The sequence below is a fragment of the Anolis carolinensis genome, chromosome 6, assembly GCF_035594765.1.
Source record: "Anolis carolinensis isolate JA03-04 chromosome 6, rAnoCar3.1.pri, whole genome shotgun sequence".
Classification (NCBI taxonomy): Eukaryota; Metazoa; Chordata; class Lepidosauria; order Squamata; family Dactyloidae; genus Anolis; species Anolis carolinensis.
In genome coordinates this window covers 74,333,105-74,351,750 of record NC_085846.1, presented here as the reverse complement: position 1 = coordinate 74,351,750, position 18,646 = coordinate 74,333,105, and the positions used below count along the sequence as shown (strand labels likewise).

At 40.5% G+C, this 18,646-nt stretch overlaps 1 protein-coding gene across 8 annotated transcripts in view; it reads right to left on the bottom strand.

The window, feature by feature from the left end:
• slc4a7 (solute carrier family 4 member 7) overlaps window positions 1–17,543 on the bottom strand; it is a 93,363-nt gene extending 75,820 nt beyond the window's left edge. For 2 of the 8 annotated variants that reach the window (XM_062958025.1, XM_062958028.1), the window contains exon 1: window positions 17,329–17,542. In XM_062958025.1, the coding sequence (XP_062814095.1) occupies window positions 17,329–17,376 (48 nt within the window). In that variant the 5' untranslated portion in view covers window positions 17,377–17,542. Of the gene's footprint in view, window positions 1–1,338; window positions 2,218–17,328 lie in introns of those variants that run through there. The other 6 variants (XM_062958027.1, XM_008121571.3, XM_062958031.1 and 3 more) reach the window with 6 other exon arrangements.
• Between the last annotated feature and the right edge of the window lie 1,103 nt (window positions 17,544–18,646).

Sequence of the window (18,646 nt, the reverse complement as noted above, 5' to 3'; positions counted from 1 at the left end):
ACATACCAACAGAATACTGGAACACCAATGTCTAACTTTCTACCAATACTGCAGAAGGTAAGCCACAAGTCTCTAAAGAAAAGGAAATTATACCCTCATCCAGTTTCTATATTCATTATCAACAAAACTGCAGTTATATTTTTGTTGGGAAAGGAAAGCTAGCATTTGAAAAGTCACATTTCACTTAATTCAAAACCTCACATTTAAGTGCCTATTAACCAGGATTTCTCTAGAGTGTAGCTTATGGTATTAAGTATTATTTTTGAACCATGAATATATTACAAACTAGTGTTTATTTCAAAAGCTTGGGTGCCATTTTTTCCAAAATTACAATTATAGACTGACCTTTAGAAAAATAAGTTTCTTTATTTTCTACTATGCTACAACTATTTGCTTAAATAAATACAGATTCATACAGACTACTAACATGCTCACAAGTCTGAAATTTAAGACCAATATCCTCATACGACCAACAGTGGTGTGGTATCAACACAGTCTGTTTTAATGCTAAGAAGGGTGAAGATTAGCTTTAAATCAGATTAAATCAGTATCCACGGTAGCAACAACTATATACACCATGGCAAGATAACGACTCCTTAGAAAGACAAAAACAAGGAATTGAATGTGTGAAGAGGAGAGATTCTAATGATATTGTTATACAGACCACTGGCATTATGTGTATCTCTGCTTTCAAGAAGCTATATTTAAAAATTTAATATTCAGCATCCAATGATATTTACTGAATGTATTATACTATTTCTAAGAAACTGAAACATAAGGAAGTGTCTCCAATTGTCTTCAGTCACCCTCAGTTTCAATTACATATCCCTACAGGGCTTAACATTGTAGTTTCACAAAGCATTCAGGTCACCATGTAATTAATGTCTTAGAACAGATATCTTAGTGGTCTTGGTACAGATATCCTAATAAAAAGATTAAAATACTGAATACGCTTAAAGAGAAAGCTTAATGGCATATTTAGACCATTTTTGTTGTCCATTTAAGTTACAATAGGACATCTGTAGTTTTTTCAGGAAAGAGGTGTCAGTTAATAAATACTATGTGGAGTTTTTGATCAAAAGTCTTCAACTACAGCACACATTCTACAACTAAAATACTCATTAAGTCATTTTACAACTATATAGTTGAAATCCCCTTTTATGCAAATGTAATTGCTTTTGAATGCCAACATGACAGAAGCTGGCAGCAAATGTTTCAGATATATCCTTTGAAATAAGGATAGAATAGCACACACATAAAAACACTTAAAGATAGCCATCAACTCTATTCAAGCAATTTTGAAAGGTAAACATTACTTTGAAATAAACATTTACATACAGGTAGCAGCTCTTTGTTGAGAACTTTTCTTTCCATGTTGACGTGGAACACAGAACGTTCTTGTACAAGACTACAGTGTAGCAAGCCTCAAGATACTGCACTGTCCATAACAACTCTAAAACATTAAACCCAACATAGATGTACACTAGTATAAAGCCCTCCCCTACAGCCAATTATCTTGCAAGGATACTTAATCCGCCAAGCCAGTTAGTACAACCAGCACAGGGTCACAGAACAGCAGAATTGAGGAACATGGCATGCTTTCAATTCCCACTGAGTGAACACCAAAAAAGGAGCTGAAACTATGTGGTTTGCGAGTTAACAGTTAGCTACAGCAGTAGCAAAGAAGAGTGTACAATGAAATTGCTTCTATGTTTTACTGTTAAAACACACATTTTATCATCAGTGAACATCATTCAAAACTGTAATGAAGCCTGAAATTCTGTATGTACTTATCTATTCTTAAAAGCAGATTTCCTAATGCACATTAATCTTCAAAATGGTACTTCAAGGACCTATAAAAAGTATGGGATGGAGAGTAATTCCTATAATTGAAATTATGTCACAAATATTCTTTATCTTTGTATTTTTGTTTAATAAAACATGCAGATTGAACATGCAAGTTCAGAGCACTAAACAGAGTAAGATGTTGCTGTGTGCATCCTCCTCTCCCAATTTGGCACACAGTTTGGCATACAAAAGCTGTCCTTGGAATCAAAAGTTTTTTGCTCTAATAGCAACCCAGCACAGGGAGCAAAAGCAATCTGAGGCCAATAAATAGACGACAATTGTGGGAAACTGGAGGGAGGTTTCAGCAACAAAGAGTGTAAGGAAATATGAACAGGGGGAATGGTGAGGTTTGGGAAAGTCCTGAGGCACCCAATAACTACAGAGTGCAAGTTAAAAAAGAAAAACCCTTTAAATGAGGACTCTGCCCAAGTCCCATTCACTAATCTCCACACAACAACCAATAACTAAATTTAGAATCACCTTGTTTTTTTCCCCTACCTCTGGCCTCCCTGCATAGTATGCTGATTCTTAAGAGATCATGCACACACATGTACAGTATATGTACTATGCATGCCTATGTGCCCCTGCACAGACTGTCACCAGCATGCATGAACACTAGTCAACTTTTTCTCAAGATAAGAATGTAAAGTAGGTTCACTGGCCATAATATGCCTCAGTCTGCTTCCAAATATTCCCCCCACACACCAAAGCTCTGGCTTACTGAAAAGCAAGGACTATTATAACCTTACTACATATCTGCTACTCCTTGCCCTTCTTCGTGGAGTAAATTCAAGAGTCATGACTGAATCTGGACATACTTCACTTGTAAGGAAAACAATCACAAGAGATAGCAGTAGCACTGGCAAGCCTACGAACATGTTACTGACTTGGGAACATAAACACATGGATTCTTATTACCGGAGCTGGAAGAGGGTTCTTTCTTGGGGCAGGACAGTTTGGAAAATATTGTCCTTCCAACACATCATATCTATAGGCTAGGAGCAATTTCAAGCATAGCATAGTGAATCAGATCCAATATTTATTTTTTTATTTTTACAAATTAAATTTGTACACGATTATATGTGGTAAATCTTCCATTATTTTAGTTCTCAGATGAACAAAGAAGGTGGATTCTTTTCTTCTTACTTAGTGGATGCATTTTAATCTCACATTGGATACCCCCTTTTACAGGGAAAGCATGCATCTCTTTACAGTTAATATTCATACCACCTGTCTCCTATAAGACCACAAAGGAGACAGAGAAAGCATAATTTACACTTTCTGTGTCCACTACTGTGGAAAACGCAACCGATGTACTTAACATAATGGTGTCTTATTCTAATCTGGCCTAAAAGGAGTAATATGTGTGATCAACCATGCTAGCCTCAGTTCCTAAAACATCTACGTATTTACTTTCGCTGTTTAACAGCATGTAACTGGATTTGTAAGAATCTGTCAACTGATTTTAACATCTCTTGAGTGGCAGTGAAAAGGAGCTGCTCATCATTGTCCTTCAGCACAAAATATGCCACTATCTTGTCTCAGGCATTTAAATATTGTCAAGAGTAATTAGAATTTGCATATCATATAATCTGACTTTAAGTGTCTATTTTTCACTATGCTAAGCAGCTTGCAATTTCCAAAATGGAGCTTAAGTGGCTTCTATTACAGATGATTAATTTAAAGCAGCAGTGTAACTTACAGATAATGCACACAAAAAAACCCAAAAAAACAAAGTAAAACAAATACTTTGCTTTTAAGAGAAGTAGGCCACGTGCAGAAGAATATTTTTGGCATTTCAAGCATGATCCTTTTTTCACCATTGTGGGAGCATGTACTACACAAAACTACTACTGTACATTTTTTTTTCAGAAATGGGTTTAAGTATTTGATTGTACCACTTTAACCTGATAGTTGAAGGAAATCAACATTACTCAGATCACAATACTATAGTATCATATCCTGAACTCTTCTTTAAAGTCAAAGGGCAACTTCAGAGCACTAGTTCTATTCTATATACTTTGTCATATGAAATGTGTGTACTAAACATCAGTTAGTGCAATGCACAGAAAAAGTACAATTCCTCACTGAACCAGCAACTAATTTCTTCTCAGTAAGCAAAGGTGTTAGTATTTGAACAAATAATAAATTGTATCTCACAGCTATTTTTTTTACAGCTGAAAAAATCACAGCAACATAAGTTCTTTGCTTGTAACTGTAGTTTTTTGGAGTGTAAACTCACTCATATGGGTTACTTGCGCCGAAACTTCCGAGAGTTCTTACATAAGCATTATGAGGGTAACCCCTCCACTCCCCATATACCATACCAATGTACATCTTGCATAAACCATCAGTTCCCTGTACAGCAATGCAGCAATCAAGAATATAAGGATAGGGAACAATACAGGGAAAGGATGGGAGGGATTGTGAAAATTCACAGATGACCATCCAAAGAACTATAGCAAGAGCAACCTGTCTATAGTCTTCATGGTCCCTGTGACTCAAACAAATTGGGGACTAGCAAGCGACCAACCATAGGAAGAGATAGTGCCATGTCTCACAGGAAAAAAGCACAGCCCTCCCAAACAAAGCCTCTGTCTGAGTCCACGATGAGAAATGAAAATCTGAGGCCATGACTAGTTAGCAGCTTTACAGATGCCATGCAGAGGGACCCCTATCAAGAAAGCAGTGGACACTGCCATCACCCAGTTGAGTGTCTTCGCAATCTGCACAGGAGGCTGTTTGCCTGCAAATTCATAGGCTAGATTAATGGTTGCTACAACTTATTGCGGTAAGACAGGAAGTCCTTTCTTGACAGATGAATAACACCAATTTTCTGTGTATTCTTGGAAAAAGAAGAACTATCAGTATAAAAGGCTAGAGTCCAGCAGGCATCCAACAAGTGGAGAGAGCATGGTACCATGTACTTGAATAGTCTCTGCGGGGCCATCTATCCTGCCATATAATGCAGTTTGAAAGTGTAGACTCAAAATGCAGTTTAATGCAGTTAAACTGTATTATATGAGTTATATGACCATATAATGCTCTTCCAAACTATTATATGGCAGTGTAGATAGCTGAAACAGAAGTAGCTCCAAGTTACATTAGAAGTAGTTCAAATCACAGGTGAATGTAGGTTTTTATATCCCTTCAGGAAAGATTTAACCAGTGGGTCCTGGAAACATGAAGATTTTCAGGTTACTGTACTGGAAATACCAAGAGAAATCTAATAAGTAACATTTAATGGTTATGGTCTGGCCTGAGACTTACTGGGAGTTCTAACTAGAGTAGAATCAACTGTTTAACAGCAAGTCAGAATTATGTAAATCCAGTTAATTCAATAGGCCCACTCTAGATGGGGCTATAAATAAAACTCAGGCCTAAACCCAAAGTTCCACTGAATGAATAAAACTTCTTCTCCAACCTTTCAGAAACTCAGACCACCCAAAAACCAGCTGGGGGAAGTGACATCAGCCTTCCTCAAATGGATTTTGTAGGTACATGGTAGGGAAGCAAGAAAAATCAGGATCCTCTTGCTCATCCTGCCTTTCACAGTCACTATCACTAGAAACCATCCTTAATACTAAAGTCTGCAGATGGCCCAACCCCATATTCACATATACTGGGAATAAATATGAAAAAGTTTATAACATATTAGTCGAATGCCTATACCATATTGATCGTATTCCAGTTTGTATGTTAAACTGATCCAACTTTTTAAATCCAGATATTGAAAACGTTGCTAAATTCCCAAATCCTTGCAACATAGTTTCTAACATTAATTAGAAAAGCAAACTTCTATTTATGGTGTAATCCACATAACTCATTCAAAACCATTTAAAGTAAATCACATCAGCAATGGAACCTACTACTTGGCCAGTATAAGAAACACAGTTTCCTTAAATGTTATCCACTATTAACTTCTCAGTTGTATCTTCATGCACACATTCATAGCACAAATCCTTTCTAAACAAGAGAAGAGTGCCATCTAGTGTCATTGAAGTAGTAGTCCTTGCGTTTTAAATAGACAAAAATGTATCATCTCAGTAAAGCAGCACTTGTAAACTATGTTTCAATATGAAACATAGTATTGTACAATAAAGGTTTTGTATCAATACAGAAACCTTTGCGCACTGTATATTTAAGCAGATCCAATAAAAACAGAATTGACATTTCCAGCTTCACTTTTAAAGATACACATTTGGGTGGGAGGCGCCCACTTTAGGACTGTATTTATATTTTTTTTAAATGGGAGAAATAGAACAAGGCAACATTTTCTCTTCATTTAATAAACATTTTAAAACATATTTCATACATGTTCAAAAGCGAAACCGTGTCTGCTATCTCTTCTCTGCACACAGACTGCCTCATGGACATAAAAGTTTGGATGTGCATGGGAGCCTCAATTCTGCTTAGACTCCTATTCTGTTGTTTTTATCTGGGCCTGAATCAGTCTGGATCAACCCAAAATCTGGATGTCATTCCTTCTTCTACTGACTTATGTCAAACTCAAAACAGTTGTAACTTTTCTTTTTTTGCTTTTTACCTTTAGATTATCGAAAATAATCTAAAGGTAAAAAGCCAGACAAATTCCAGACAGGTAATTTTATGGTACATTCATCTTTTTCTGCAAAGCACCCGCATATCTGGGGTGATTCAAACTACCTGCCTTCCATCTCATGGGTGCTTCTGTCATTGTATCATCGTTGTTGCCTCCTGCATGGATTTGATCTTTAGATTCAGATGGAGCCATCATGATATGAAAAACTGACTTGATGATCCTACTATCCTCACAGGTCTTATTATGAGTAAAGGTGATTTGCTCCTACTATTACCCAAATGATTGTTTTTTAGAAATCAAAGCAAATTGGTTTGCCTCCCTCTGTCTAGAGAGACACAAGTATGACTTCTATAAACATTCCTCATGACTAAGTTGAGCCACTGGTCCAATAATAATTATTAAGACTTCATATGATAAGTTTAACTAATGGTAAAATCTAATGGAAATTGTGTTTTGCTTTTCTTCACAATGTGAATTAAACTAACAATAACAAAAAATATTAAATAAATATGCTTGTTAGTAGACCAAAATGGTTAACATAGACAACCAGACGGAATATTTTTTTTTGGACATGAATTATACTGAGAAGACAGATCAAGCACCTGACATTAACTAGGGGCAAATAGTGTAGGAAGGGGTAAGTTTTACTACTTTAAAATATACAAAGAGATCCCTGACCAGCTGATTTATCAAAATAACAAAAGAAAGTTAAACAGAGGTGAGCTAGGTTATTCTACAAGGCCCCAAACCTTACCACAGTTTTGATGATGATTTGCTACTAACAAGATCTGGCAAATAAATGAAGAAATGCAGGAGACAAATTACTATTTGACTTCAAAGTTCTTATACCATTCTACCTTCTTTAAAAACAAACCCTTTCACTCCATTAGTATCATGCATGTGTGATGATTCTGTCCAACGCAAACTTACACAACCCATTATTTTTATGACTTCTATGGCATTAGCTTATTTCACCTCTCCTGAATGTTGCATTTGATATTTCATTGAGTAACTTTTAATTTTTCATTTTTCCTACCTCTCAGATTAAAAGTTGCTATATTTCAACCTGGTCTCAGTCAGAGTAGACTTGTTAAAGGTAATGGGAATGAAACATAACAAAATATTTCCTCACACTCCTTCTATGTGAAGGTTCAGACCATCAAACATTTTCTCATTATTTCAGTAACCTCTTCGGAGAAATAAAAAATAAATTATTTGTGAAATAATCATCCTCATTTTACAATTTAAAGCTATTTTTGGAATTGCAAAACATCTATTTTTTGTTTACCTTCTTGCTTATTTTCAAACTACCTAAATTTATCTGAATTCCCTCTGCAAAATAAATATATTTGTTATTCCTACTTGTTGAGTTGTACATTTAGTTGATATCTTAACAGTTTAAATTCTTTGTTTATACAACTTATAATGAGGGCAATTTATTTTGTAATAAGTATATAGAATGCATTTTAGATGTAGAAATTCCCTTTAAAACTGAGATTTTTTTCAAGGTGCATAATTGAGATGAAAGAGGAAGGCCTGAGAAAAGTCAATGTGTTCAAACATGGCATTTCAACAGAAGCTGTACAACGATCCAAGTAACACCAGCGAAACTTGTTTATTATGGCGGGCTCTTGGTATCCATTGGTTTTTGGTTTCAATGCCACAAACATCTTTGGAAACCAAAACCCATGGATGCTCAAATATCATTATATATAATGGTCTAGTAAAATGGAAAAACAAAGGTTTGCTGGGGGGGGGGGGTGAAGCATGTGTGTGTGTGTGTATATGTGTGTTCAAACCATGGGTGGTTGAATCTGTGGATCCAAAAGATTGACTATATTGTGTTGACATTTTCCATAGACCAATCATCTGAAAATAGTACTACAGTATATGGTATCTGCAAAACTCATTTTTAAAAACATGAGAAACTCCCAAACTACATTGACTAAATATAAGCCTTCGTAATGCAAATGGAAATGAAGGATAGATCACAAAGGAGCTTCCCAAAGTAATTAAGTAGGTGCAAATGAACATTTGACTTTTAAATGAAGTGGACTTTAACTTGAAATAGATACAGGAAATAGATACAGGCTTAAATCTGGTTCATTATGTGAACATTTTCACACTGAAATAAATGTGAACTATTTTATGTAAAGACAGAAAAACAAAACTAGGTAGAGCAATCCAGATTCTTATAAAAGAATGGTGACAATTAACCTTTTCCATTATTATAAAAACATAACTTATGCTAAAGAAATGTTGCATATTCTGCAGAAATAACATATAAAATTTAAGTTCTTTAGACTTTCTTCTCTTCTTCTCAAAAGATTAATGGATTATCTAGCTCCATTTCAATCTGGATTCAGGCCTAGTTATGGAACAAAGACAGCTTTGGTTGCCTTAGTGGCTGATCTACTCAGAGAACTGGACAGGGGAGTGTGTCGCTGTTGGTTCTCCTGGACGTCATGGCAGCTTTCAATATCATCAACCATAGTATCCTTCTGTGCCATCTCGCAGGGATGGGACTTGGAGGAACTGTTTTACAGTGCCTCAGTTCCTTTCTAGAGGGGTGCACCCAGAAGGTGGTGTTGTGGGAATCCTGTTCAAATCCCTGGACATTGACCTGTGGGGTTCCTCCGAGTTCCATTTGGTCTTCCATGCAGTTGCTTTGGAGTGTGGTGACATCTATATGCAGATTACAGCCAATGCTATGATTTATTCTACCTAAATCCAAGGAAGCAGTTCTGTCATCAGTGATGAACTGGATGCGGGGAAACAAACTGAAAAGCTAGACAAGATAGAGAGGTGCTCATGGTCAATTGGAAGTCAGAGCAGGAAATAGGAATCAAGGCTGAGCTAAATGGAATTACACTCCCCCTGAAGATACAGGTCCGCACTTTGGGGGTATTCCTGGACTCAGCATTGAACCTAGAGGACCTGGCTTCTGCAGTGGCCAGGAGTGACTTTGAACAATTAAAACTTATGTGCTAACTGTGCCTGTTCCTAGAGATGCCAGATCTGACCACGGTTGTATATGTCTCAAGTTACATCCCATTTGGATTACTGTAATGCACTCAACGTGGGGCTGCCATCAAAGAGTGTCCAAAGAGCTGTAGCCAGGTTGCTAACTGGGAATGGCGACAGGGAATGGACAACCTCCCTGTTGCAGCAGCTCCACTGACAGCCAGTTTATTTCCGGGCACAATTTAAAATGCTGATTATAACCTGTAAAAACCTAGGCAGCTCAGGCCCAGGCTATTTGGCTGACAACATCTCCTTTTAAAAGCCTGCCTGGGCCCTGAGATCTTCAAAAGAGGCCCTTCTTTTTGTTCCACTTCGATCGCAAGCTCTGTTGATGGGAATGAGAGAGTGGGCCTTTTATCTCAGTGGATGTCCCTCAACTATAGAACTCCCTGCCAAGGGAAGCCAGAATGCCCCCATCCCTGCTATCCTTCTGGAGGCAGGCTAAAACAGACATTTAGAGAAGGGGGGGGGGGTGGTTAAAGATAAAGTCAGTGGTGCTGTGGTTTTAGCTTTCAATATGTATTTAATCAGTTTTTAAATATTTTAACTGTTTATTTTTTAATACCATTAATTTTAACATTATTTTAATGTTTGTATATTTTTAGATTTAAAATTGTATTGCACTGGTTTTATTGTAAGTCAGTTTGAGTCTCTTATTGGGAGAGAGAGAGTATAAATAACAACAACAATAATAAATGGACCTCCATCTCCATCTGGATCCAGGATCTTACTCGCTCATTTCCAAAATAGAGATGGGGATTATATGGCCCTCCAGATTCTGTTAGGCTACAACTCCTAGCACTGCCTATGCTGACTACAGTTGCTGCAAATAGTAGTCCAACAACCTCAAGAAGGCCACATGGTTCCCTGCCTGCAATTCAAAAAGTACAAATCATTCACTTTAAAGAATTCTGACCAGGATATAAAATGATACCTTCAAATAGAATATATATATAGCTCTACACTACTCAAGCAGTATGAAGACAAGAAAGATCCACGCCATCACAAGAATCTTCAGAAACCACTACACATTCAGCAACCTGACTCTATATTATCTCCTAACAAAGTCCCTAAGGAAAACATTATATGTCCATTTGGATGCTTATAACATATATACACAAAAACACAAATTGGGCTTTAAAAGGTTAAATGAATGAGTCTTATGAGCTGGTCATTGACTGTAATAAAGTGAACTTGAAATGAATGAGTCTTCTTTCCATAAGGCTATCTGTTGCATGGGGAAAAGCATTTATTTATTTATGTATGTATGTATGTATGTATGTATTTATTTATTTATTTATTGGTAGGTTATAAGCCAAACACAAAAACTCAAGACGACCAGAAGTACACAACTCACTTTATGATGTTCAGCACTATAACACCACTGAGCCAGATTCATAACAGTGACCTGCACTGCAAAAATACTGCTTATTCCACTTTGCATACGCTCTTGTAAATCTCAGGTGTATATGGAGCTGAGGTGATCTCTGCCATGGCCTTTCTGTTGACACTACTGTCAGGGCCAGCCCCACCATTGAGGCCACGTGACGCCGCCGCCTCGGGCGCAGGTCCCGGGGGGCGCCGTCAGGCTGGGCGGGAGGCGGGGCACCGCTCTGACAGTGCCCCGCCGCCCGACCAGTGCGCCCTGGCCTTGTGGCTCCCTCTTTCACCGCCCGGGAAGGGGAGGAGGGATCCCATCCTCCCCTCCCCGGGCAGCGAAGCATCTCTCTTTCGCCGCCCGGGGAGGGGAGGAGGGATCCCCTCCTCCTCTCCCCGGGCGGCGAAGCCTCTCTCTTTCCAACCCTGGCCGTGCCTCCCACGCTGCGTGGGAGGCGGGGCCAGGGCACGCTGGGTGGGAGGCGGGGCCAGGGCTCAGGAGGCGGGGCCGGCGGGGGCGCTTTTCAGCGCCCCCGCTTAATATTTAAATTTATCTCCGACCGGCCCTGACTACTGTGACCAAGATTCTAAATGAATCCTTGACTAGGTGCCACAAATTCTAGGATGCCTTCCTTTTGCTTAGGTTCAGATATACCCCCCCCCCCCAAGTATATCATAGTGTTTAGTACTTTAAATAAGGAACTGTTTAAATGATGAGGTTTTTGCACACTGGGTGTTACTATGTTTTGTGAAAAAGAATCACTGAAATGCATTTTTCTAAATCAGATTCAAAGTTCATATTCTGGCATTTGGTCAGGGGTTTCTAAATATGAAACACTCACGTTGACATGAACATAATTACTATACTACTTTTCCATCTATCCATTAATCTGTATTCTACAAACCAGAATACAGGTGTATATCAGAATGAGAACTTTTCTAGTTTTTCATAAGAAAAAATATGTCAATACACTACCTTTTAAAGTATAGATGACCAAAAGGCTTTTTATGAAGCCGAATATGTAGCTTCCTCCACAGTACTAATACTCTGTGGGGATGGGGGGAGAACAAAGTATATACTGGACTGTTTGCTCACTTAACTTCCTCTGCTAAGAAAAAAGCTTTTCGCTACCTTGCAGCTGCCTACATGACACATTTGAATTGGATTAACTACCATAGCACTGCCCTAAAGACCCATCAGAATTCACACAAGGTTCCCATCAGGGTAAATCAAAGAAATGCTCAAAAAATATCCACATTTAAACATAAAAGAAAGAAAAAGGAAATATCATTGTGTGTGTCAGAGCGAGCGAGAGAGGTGCTAAAAAGGGCCATGTCTGCTTCATTCCATCCCTGCCTTGAAAGGAAGTAAAGTGAATCACTGTAGTGTTATCCTTCTCTGTCCACCTCCATAAACACCGGTAATGAAAAGAGCCTAGAAATAGCCTACCACTTCCTTGAACTCTTAGGACTGCAAAATCAGAGGACAAAAGAGCCTGTCGCATGTATTTGCACTCACAGTAGTAATAAGGAAAGGAGAGGCAAAAGCAGATACCTCCAATGATTTGACTCCTCTGTTATGCTTTGTGCAAAAAGGGAGAAGTATATGTTGATCTTACATGTTGTGTATTTATGCCTTTTACCCTCTTTGACATTTCAGAGTGTGTGCTGGAGTGCATGAAGAGAGCATGTAAGGGCCAGGGTGAGAGTCAAGAGGTGGGGAGAATCCACAACAAGAAGGGAAGGGGGAAGCAAGCAGCAGCCAGACTCGGAACAAAAGAGCTCAAGCTCCCCGTCTGGCCTGCCCTCACCTTATCAGGAGGAACAAAAGCCATGAGCTACTACAGCAGGAGCCCTTTTTGGAAGCAGGCAGGAAAGTAGACAGACAGATACAGACACAGTGAGCAACTGGAGGATTATAGAAGGTGCTGACAAGAAGAAAAATTCAGAACAGGGAGGGTAAAGAATCAAAGGAAAGAACACCTTCCTCTCTGGCCTTTCCCTCAACGGGTGACATCTGTTTCACAAGCCTGTGATGAAAATACTTTTTTCCATATTGTCATGTATTTTGAAGTGCTGAATTCAAAAAACACAAAAATGTTGAGTCTCACACAGGTCTTTCACAAATTTCTGCACTAATTTCAATACTAATTTTATTCAGTCACATCTTACAACATAGAAACAACAAAGCAAGTTGCCGGGTGTGGGCTGTATTTGATGGAGCCAAATTCCTATAAACAAGCATACTTTAAAAAAACAATATGGACCTCAATTTTGCTGGTACACATTGAGCATCCCTTATCTGAAATACTTCAAAATCCCAAACTGTCCACATGTGCAGCTGAAAGTGACAGCTTTGCTTTCTGGTGGTTCAGAATACACAAACTCTGTTAAACATATAAAATAAGTAAAAGCATTTGTATAAATTTACCTTCGGGATGTGTGCATAAGATGTATGAATTCCAAAATCAAAAACTATCCACATGGATGACTGAAACAGTGAAACATTTGCTTTCTGATTGTTCAGAGTGCACAAACTTTGTTTCATGAACAAAATATCTATAATGTTGAGTATAAAATTACCTTCAAGCTATATGAGGGTGAGATGTATGTATATGCAATCAAGGTGGGTTCAATATTTTTAGACTTATCCAGAATCCCAAAATACTCAAAATCTACAACTATCCACATGGGTGGCTGAAACTGTGATACCTTTGCTTTCTGATCATTTAGAGTACACAAACTTTTCTTTGGGCACAAAATAACTGAAATTATATATCCATGTATGTTTCATGTATTTCTACAAACTTTTCAGAATGTGTGTAGAAGACATACATGAAATATAAATGGATCTAGTGTTTAGACTTGGGCCCCAGCTCTAAGAGTGCATCTACATTGTACAGTTAATATTGTTTTGACAACACTTGAACAGCCATAGGTCAATACTATCAAAGAATAAGAATTATAGTTGTATTCGGTTACATTAAATCTTCTCTGTCAAAAAGTGCTGGTGCCTTACCAAAATACAAATCCCACTATTCTATATTACTGAGTCGTGGTAGTTAAAGTGTTGTGAAACTATTACTTTTACAGTGTATATCTGTTTCCCAAACTCTGGTCTTCCAGGTGTTTTGGACTTTAGCTCCCAGGTTGCCTGATCATTGGTCAAAGCAGCAAAGGTTTCTGGGAGTTGAAATCCAAAACACCCGGAGGACTAGAGTCTGGAAATGAGTGATGTAGATGGACTCTAAGATACCTCATAGCTTATATGAGGGTATCCAAAATAAGGGGAGGGGATCTAACTTCTGGTCCTAACCATTTTGGATAATGGATGATTATTATGATTACTACCTGTAAACTGCATTAATTCCACAAATGCATCCAAAGCACTCAAGGGATGTTAAAATCCCATGATACTATATCATTGAGCCATGGCAGTCAAACTGCATTAATTCTTCAAATGGAGATGCACTCTGAGATACCTCGCAGTATATATGCAGGTATTCCAAAAACTGAAAAAAGCCCAAACATTTCTGGTGCTGAGCATTTTGAATAAGGGATGCTCAACTTGTACAAGTATCACTACTACTACCTATATTACCCCTTTCCTTTAAGATTTCCTAACAGAGCCACAAGCTGCTAGAGCAGGCATGGGCAAACTTGGGCCCCCAGGTGTTCTGGACTTCAACTCCCTCAATTCCTAACAGCCTACTGGCTGTTAGGAACCGCAAGTCGCTTCTGGCATGAGACATTGCCCAGGGGATGTATGTTTTACCATCCCGTGGGAGGCTTCTCTCATGTCCCTGCATGGGGAGCTGGAGCTGACAGACAGGAGTTCACCCCGCTCCCCGGATTCGAACTACTTTCAGTCAGCAAGGGTTTCAGTCAGCAATGAGGCTTCTCTCATGTACCTGCATGGGAAGCTTGAGTTGATAGACGGGAGCTTACCCCGCTCATTGGATTCGAATTGCTGACCTTTTGGTCAGCAGTACTATCAACACAAGGGTTTAACCCAGTGGTTCTCAGCCCGTGGGTCCCCATGTGTTTTGGCCTACAACTCCCAGCCACTTTACCAGCTCTTAGGATTTCTGGGAGTTGAAGGCCAAAACATTTTGGGATCCACAGGTTGAGAACCACTGGTTTAATCCACTGCGCCACCATGACGCTTCTCTCATGTCCCAGCATGGGAAGCTGGAGTTGACAGATGATAGCTCGTCCCACTCCCTGGATTCTTGAACCTCAGAGCCTACTCCCAGCATTGGAAAGGTAGGAAGTAAATAAAAGGGGCCACTGAGGAAGAAAGGGAAAGGAGATTAGATTGCTGCAATGTACTCTATGTGGGAGTGCCCTTGAAGACAGACTGGAAACTCCAACTGGTACAATGGTTGCTGGCCAAGTGGTTAACAGGAGCGAATTATAGAGAGTGGACAACCCTCCTATTAAAACAGCTCCACTGGACTACCGATAAGTTTCTGATCCCAATTCAAGGTGCTGGTTATCACCTATAAAGCTCTAAGTGGTTCGGGTCCGGCTTATCATTGTGATCACATTTCCTACTACGAAACTACATAATCCCTGAGATTTGCGTGGGGTGGCTCCTCTCATTCCCATAACTGTCTCAAACATAGTTGGTGGGAGTGAGGGAGAAGGCCTTCTCGGCGGTAGCTCCCCTCCCCAACTCTGAAATTCCCCCTAAGGGAAATTAGATTAGTCCTCACCTTGGCCACATTCCAAAAAGAGCTGAAAACCTGGCTATTTCAATGTGAGTTTGACTGATTCGGCACAAATTGACCATCGTCCTATCACCTCCACCTATACCCAGCCATTACACTTTATTCTGGCCCAGCTCAGAGGTTTCAAGATATTGCACATAACTAATTTTACTGCTTTACCTCCAATCCTGATTATGTTCACTGCGCCTAGAAGGCTATTGGTTATTGTGAGTACGTTTTTATTGTATTTTATATGCCTTTGATGTTATATGTTTATATATTTTAAATGTAGGAACCCCAGTGGCGAAGTGCGTTAAAGCACTGAGCTGGAGACCGAAAGGTCCCTGGTTCAAACCCCGGGAGCGACGGGAGCGGCCGCTGATAGCTCCAGCTCCTGCCAACCTAGCAGTTCGAAAACATGCAAATGTGAGTAGATCAATAGGTACCGCTCTGGTGGGAAGGTAACGGTGCTCCATGCAGTCATGCCGGCCACATGACCTTGGAGGTGTCTATGGACAACGCCAGCTCTTCGGCTTAGAAATGGGGATGAACACAAACCCCCAGAGTCAGACAGGACTGAACTTAACATCAGGGGAAAACCTTTACCTTTATCTATGTTTTAAATGTACCTTGTTGGTGTATTTTGTGGTATATTTGGGCTTGGTCTCCATGTGAGCTGCCCCAAGTCCCTTCAGGGAGATGGGGCGGGATACAAGAATAAAGTTATTATTATTATGATTATAAGTCCTTCTTGAACCTCCCAGAATTGGAAGAGTGGGAATAAAAGGGGCCACTGAGGAGGAAAGGGAAAGCCCTTCTTGAACCTCAGAGCCTACTCTCAGCACTGGAAGGAAGAGAAGTAAATAAAAGGGGCCACTGAGGAGAAATGGGGAGCCATGACTTTCCTCAGAGCCCACTCCCAGCACAAGAAGGAAGTAAATACAATAGAGTCTTACTTATCCAAGCTAAACAGGCTGGCAGAAGCTTGGATAAGCGAATATCTTGGATAATAAGGAGGGATTAAGGAAACGCCTATTAAACATCAAATTAGGTTATGATTTTACAAATTAAGCACCAAAACATCATGTTATACAACAAATTTGACAGAAAAAGTAGTTCAATGCACAGTCATGTTATGTTGTAATTACTGTATTTACCAATTTAGCACCAAAATATCACGATATATTGAAAACACTGACTACAAAAATGGCTTGGATAATCCAGAAGCTTGGATAAGCGAGGCTTAGATAAGTGAGACTCTACTGTAAAAGGGACCACTGAGGAGAAAGGGGAGAGCCCTTCACCGACCTCAGAGCCCACTCCCAGCACTAGAAAGGAGTAAATAAAAAAGGCCACTGAGGAGGAAAGGGAAAGTCCTTCTTGAACCTCAGAGCCTACTCTCAGCACTGGAAGGAAGGGAAGTAAATAAAAGGGGCCACTGAGGAGGAAGGAGAGAGCCCTTCTTGAACCTCAGAGCCCACTCCCAGCACTGGAAGGAAGTAAATAAAAGGGCCCACCGAGGAGGAAGAGGAGAGCCCTTCACTGACCTCAGCGCCCACTCCCAGCACTGACACCTGTGAGGAGCAGGGCCGAGAGAAGGGGCGCCTCCTCCTCCTTCTCCCTTTGTGTCGCCTCCTTACTCAGCGCGAGACCCGCCTCGCCCCGCCCACACAAAGAAGAGCACTCTGCACCCCCCCCCCCACCTCCAACGTTTTACAAGCCTCTCAGGAGAACGGCTCCAATATGAAGGGAGGGAGAGGGGGAGACTCCCTTCTCTCCTCGTCCCCACACAACTTCTCCATTTACCGTCGTGAGAAGCGGTCTCATCTGCTCCCCCGCCCGCTCCTCCTCCATGGTACGCTCCACGGCCGAGAAAGGGGTTTGAAGAGACACGCTGAGAGAGAGAGAGACTGAGAAAGGGAAGCGGCTCCGGCTGAGGGCTGGTTTTGGCTCTCTCTCGCTTCCCTTCGAAAGAGCGGACCCGGCTCGCGCGCGTGGCCACGCCCACCTCGCCTCCCCCGATGGGCAGCGGCTCGGACCAATCGGAGTGAGAATACGACTCCTCCTCTAAGGCTCCTGAGAGGCGGGACTGATTTTTGTGTGTGTGTGTTTCTCTCTCTCTTTTTTTTCCAAGTGGGTGGGGCGGGAGGAAGGAAGGAAGCAAGTAAGGGTCTTTTGAAGGGGTTGGAAAGGACTTAACCACGCGCCTCCTTTCTTTCCCCTCCGAGTCCACAATAAGGACAAGGGCTGCCCGCGTGCCCCGCTTCATTGTAACGAGGTTTTCCGCCTCACTGCGGGCGCCAAATATTGAACCAGCCCCACGCGCGGCAGGAAGAAAGTTAATTAAAACTGTTTCCTGTCGAGGCCTTTTTTTATAGTAACTTCCAGGAAATGTGTTGTCGAAGCATTTCCTGGCCGGAATCACTAGGTTTCTGTGAGTTTGTATGGCCATATTCCAGAAGCATTCTCTCCTGACGTTTCGCCTGGATCTATGGCAGGCATCCTCAGAGGTTGTGAGGTCTGTTGGAAACTAGTCAAGCGGGGTTTATATATCTGTGGAATGTTCAGGACAGGAGAAAGAACTCTTGTCTGCGGGAGGCAAGTGTGAATGTTGCAAATGGCCACCTTGATTAGCGTTGAATATCCTTTCAGTTTCAAGGTCTGGCTGTTTCCTGCCTGGGGGCATCCTTTGTTGGGAAGTGTTAGCTGGCCCCGATTGTTTCATGTCTGGGATTCATACAAATATGAGTAGATCAATAGGTACTGCTCCGGGGAAAAGGTAACGGTGTCTACAGACAATGCCGGTTCTTCTGCTTAATAATAATTATTATTATTTTATTATGACACAGCAAACAAGATAGATATGCTGGATTTCATATCACAAAATCACAAGTCGGACACTTCTCAAGTGTCTAGGACTGTGTGATGTATTTTCGGATGATGCACGCAGATCCCAGTAGGGTGGCCTTTTGCAGTTGGCAGATCGTAATTTTGTCAATGTCTATTGTTTCCAAATGCCAGCTGAGATCTTTTGGCACGGCACCCAGTGTGCCCATCACCACCGGGACCACCTGCACTGGTTTCTGCCAGAGTCTTTGAAGTTCAATCTTGAGGTCCTGATAGC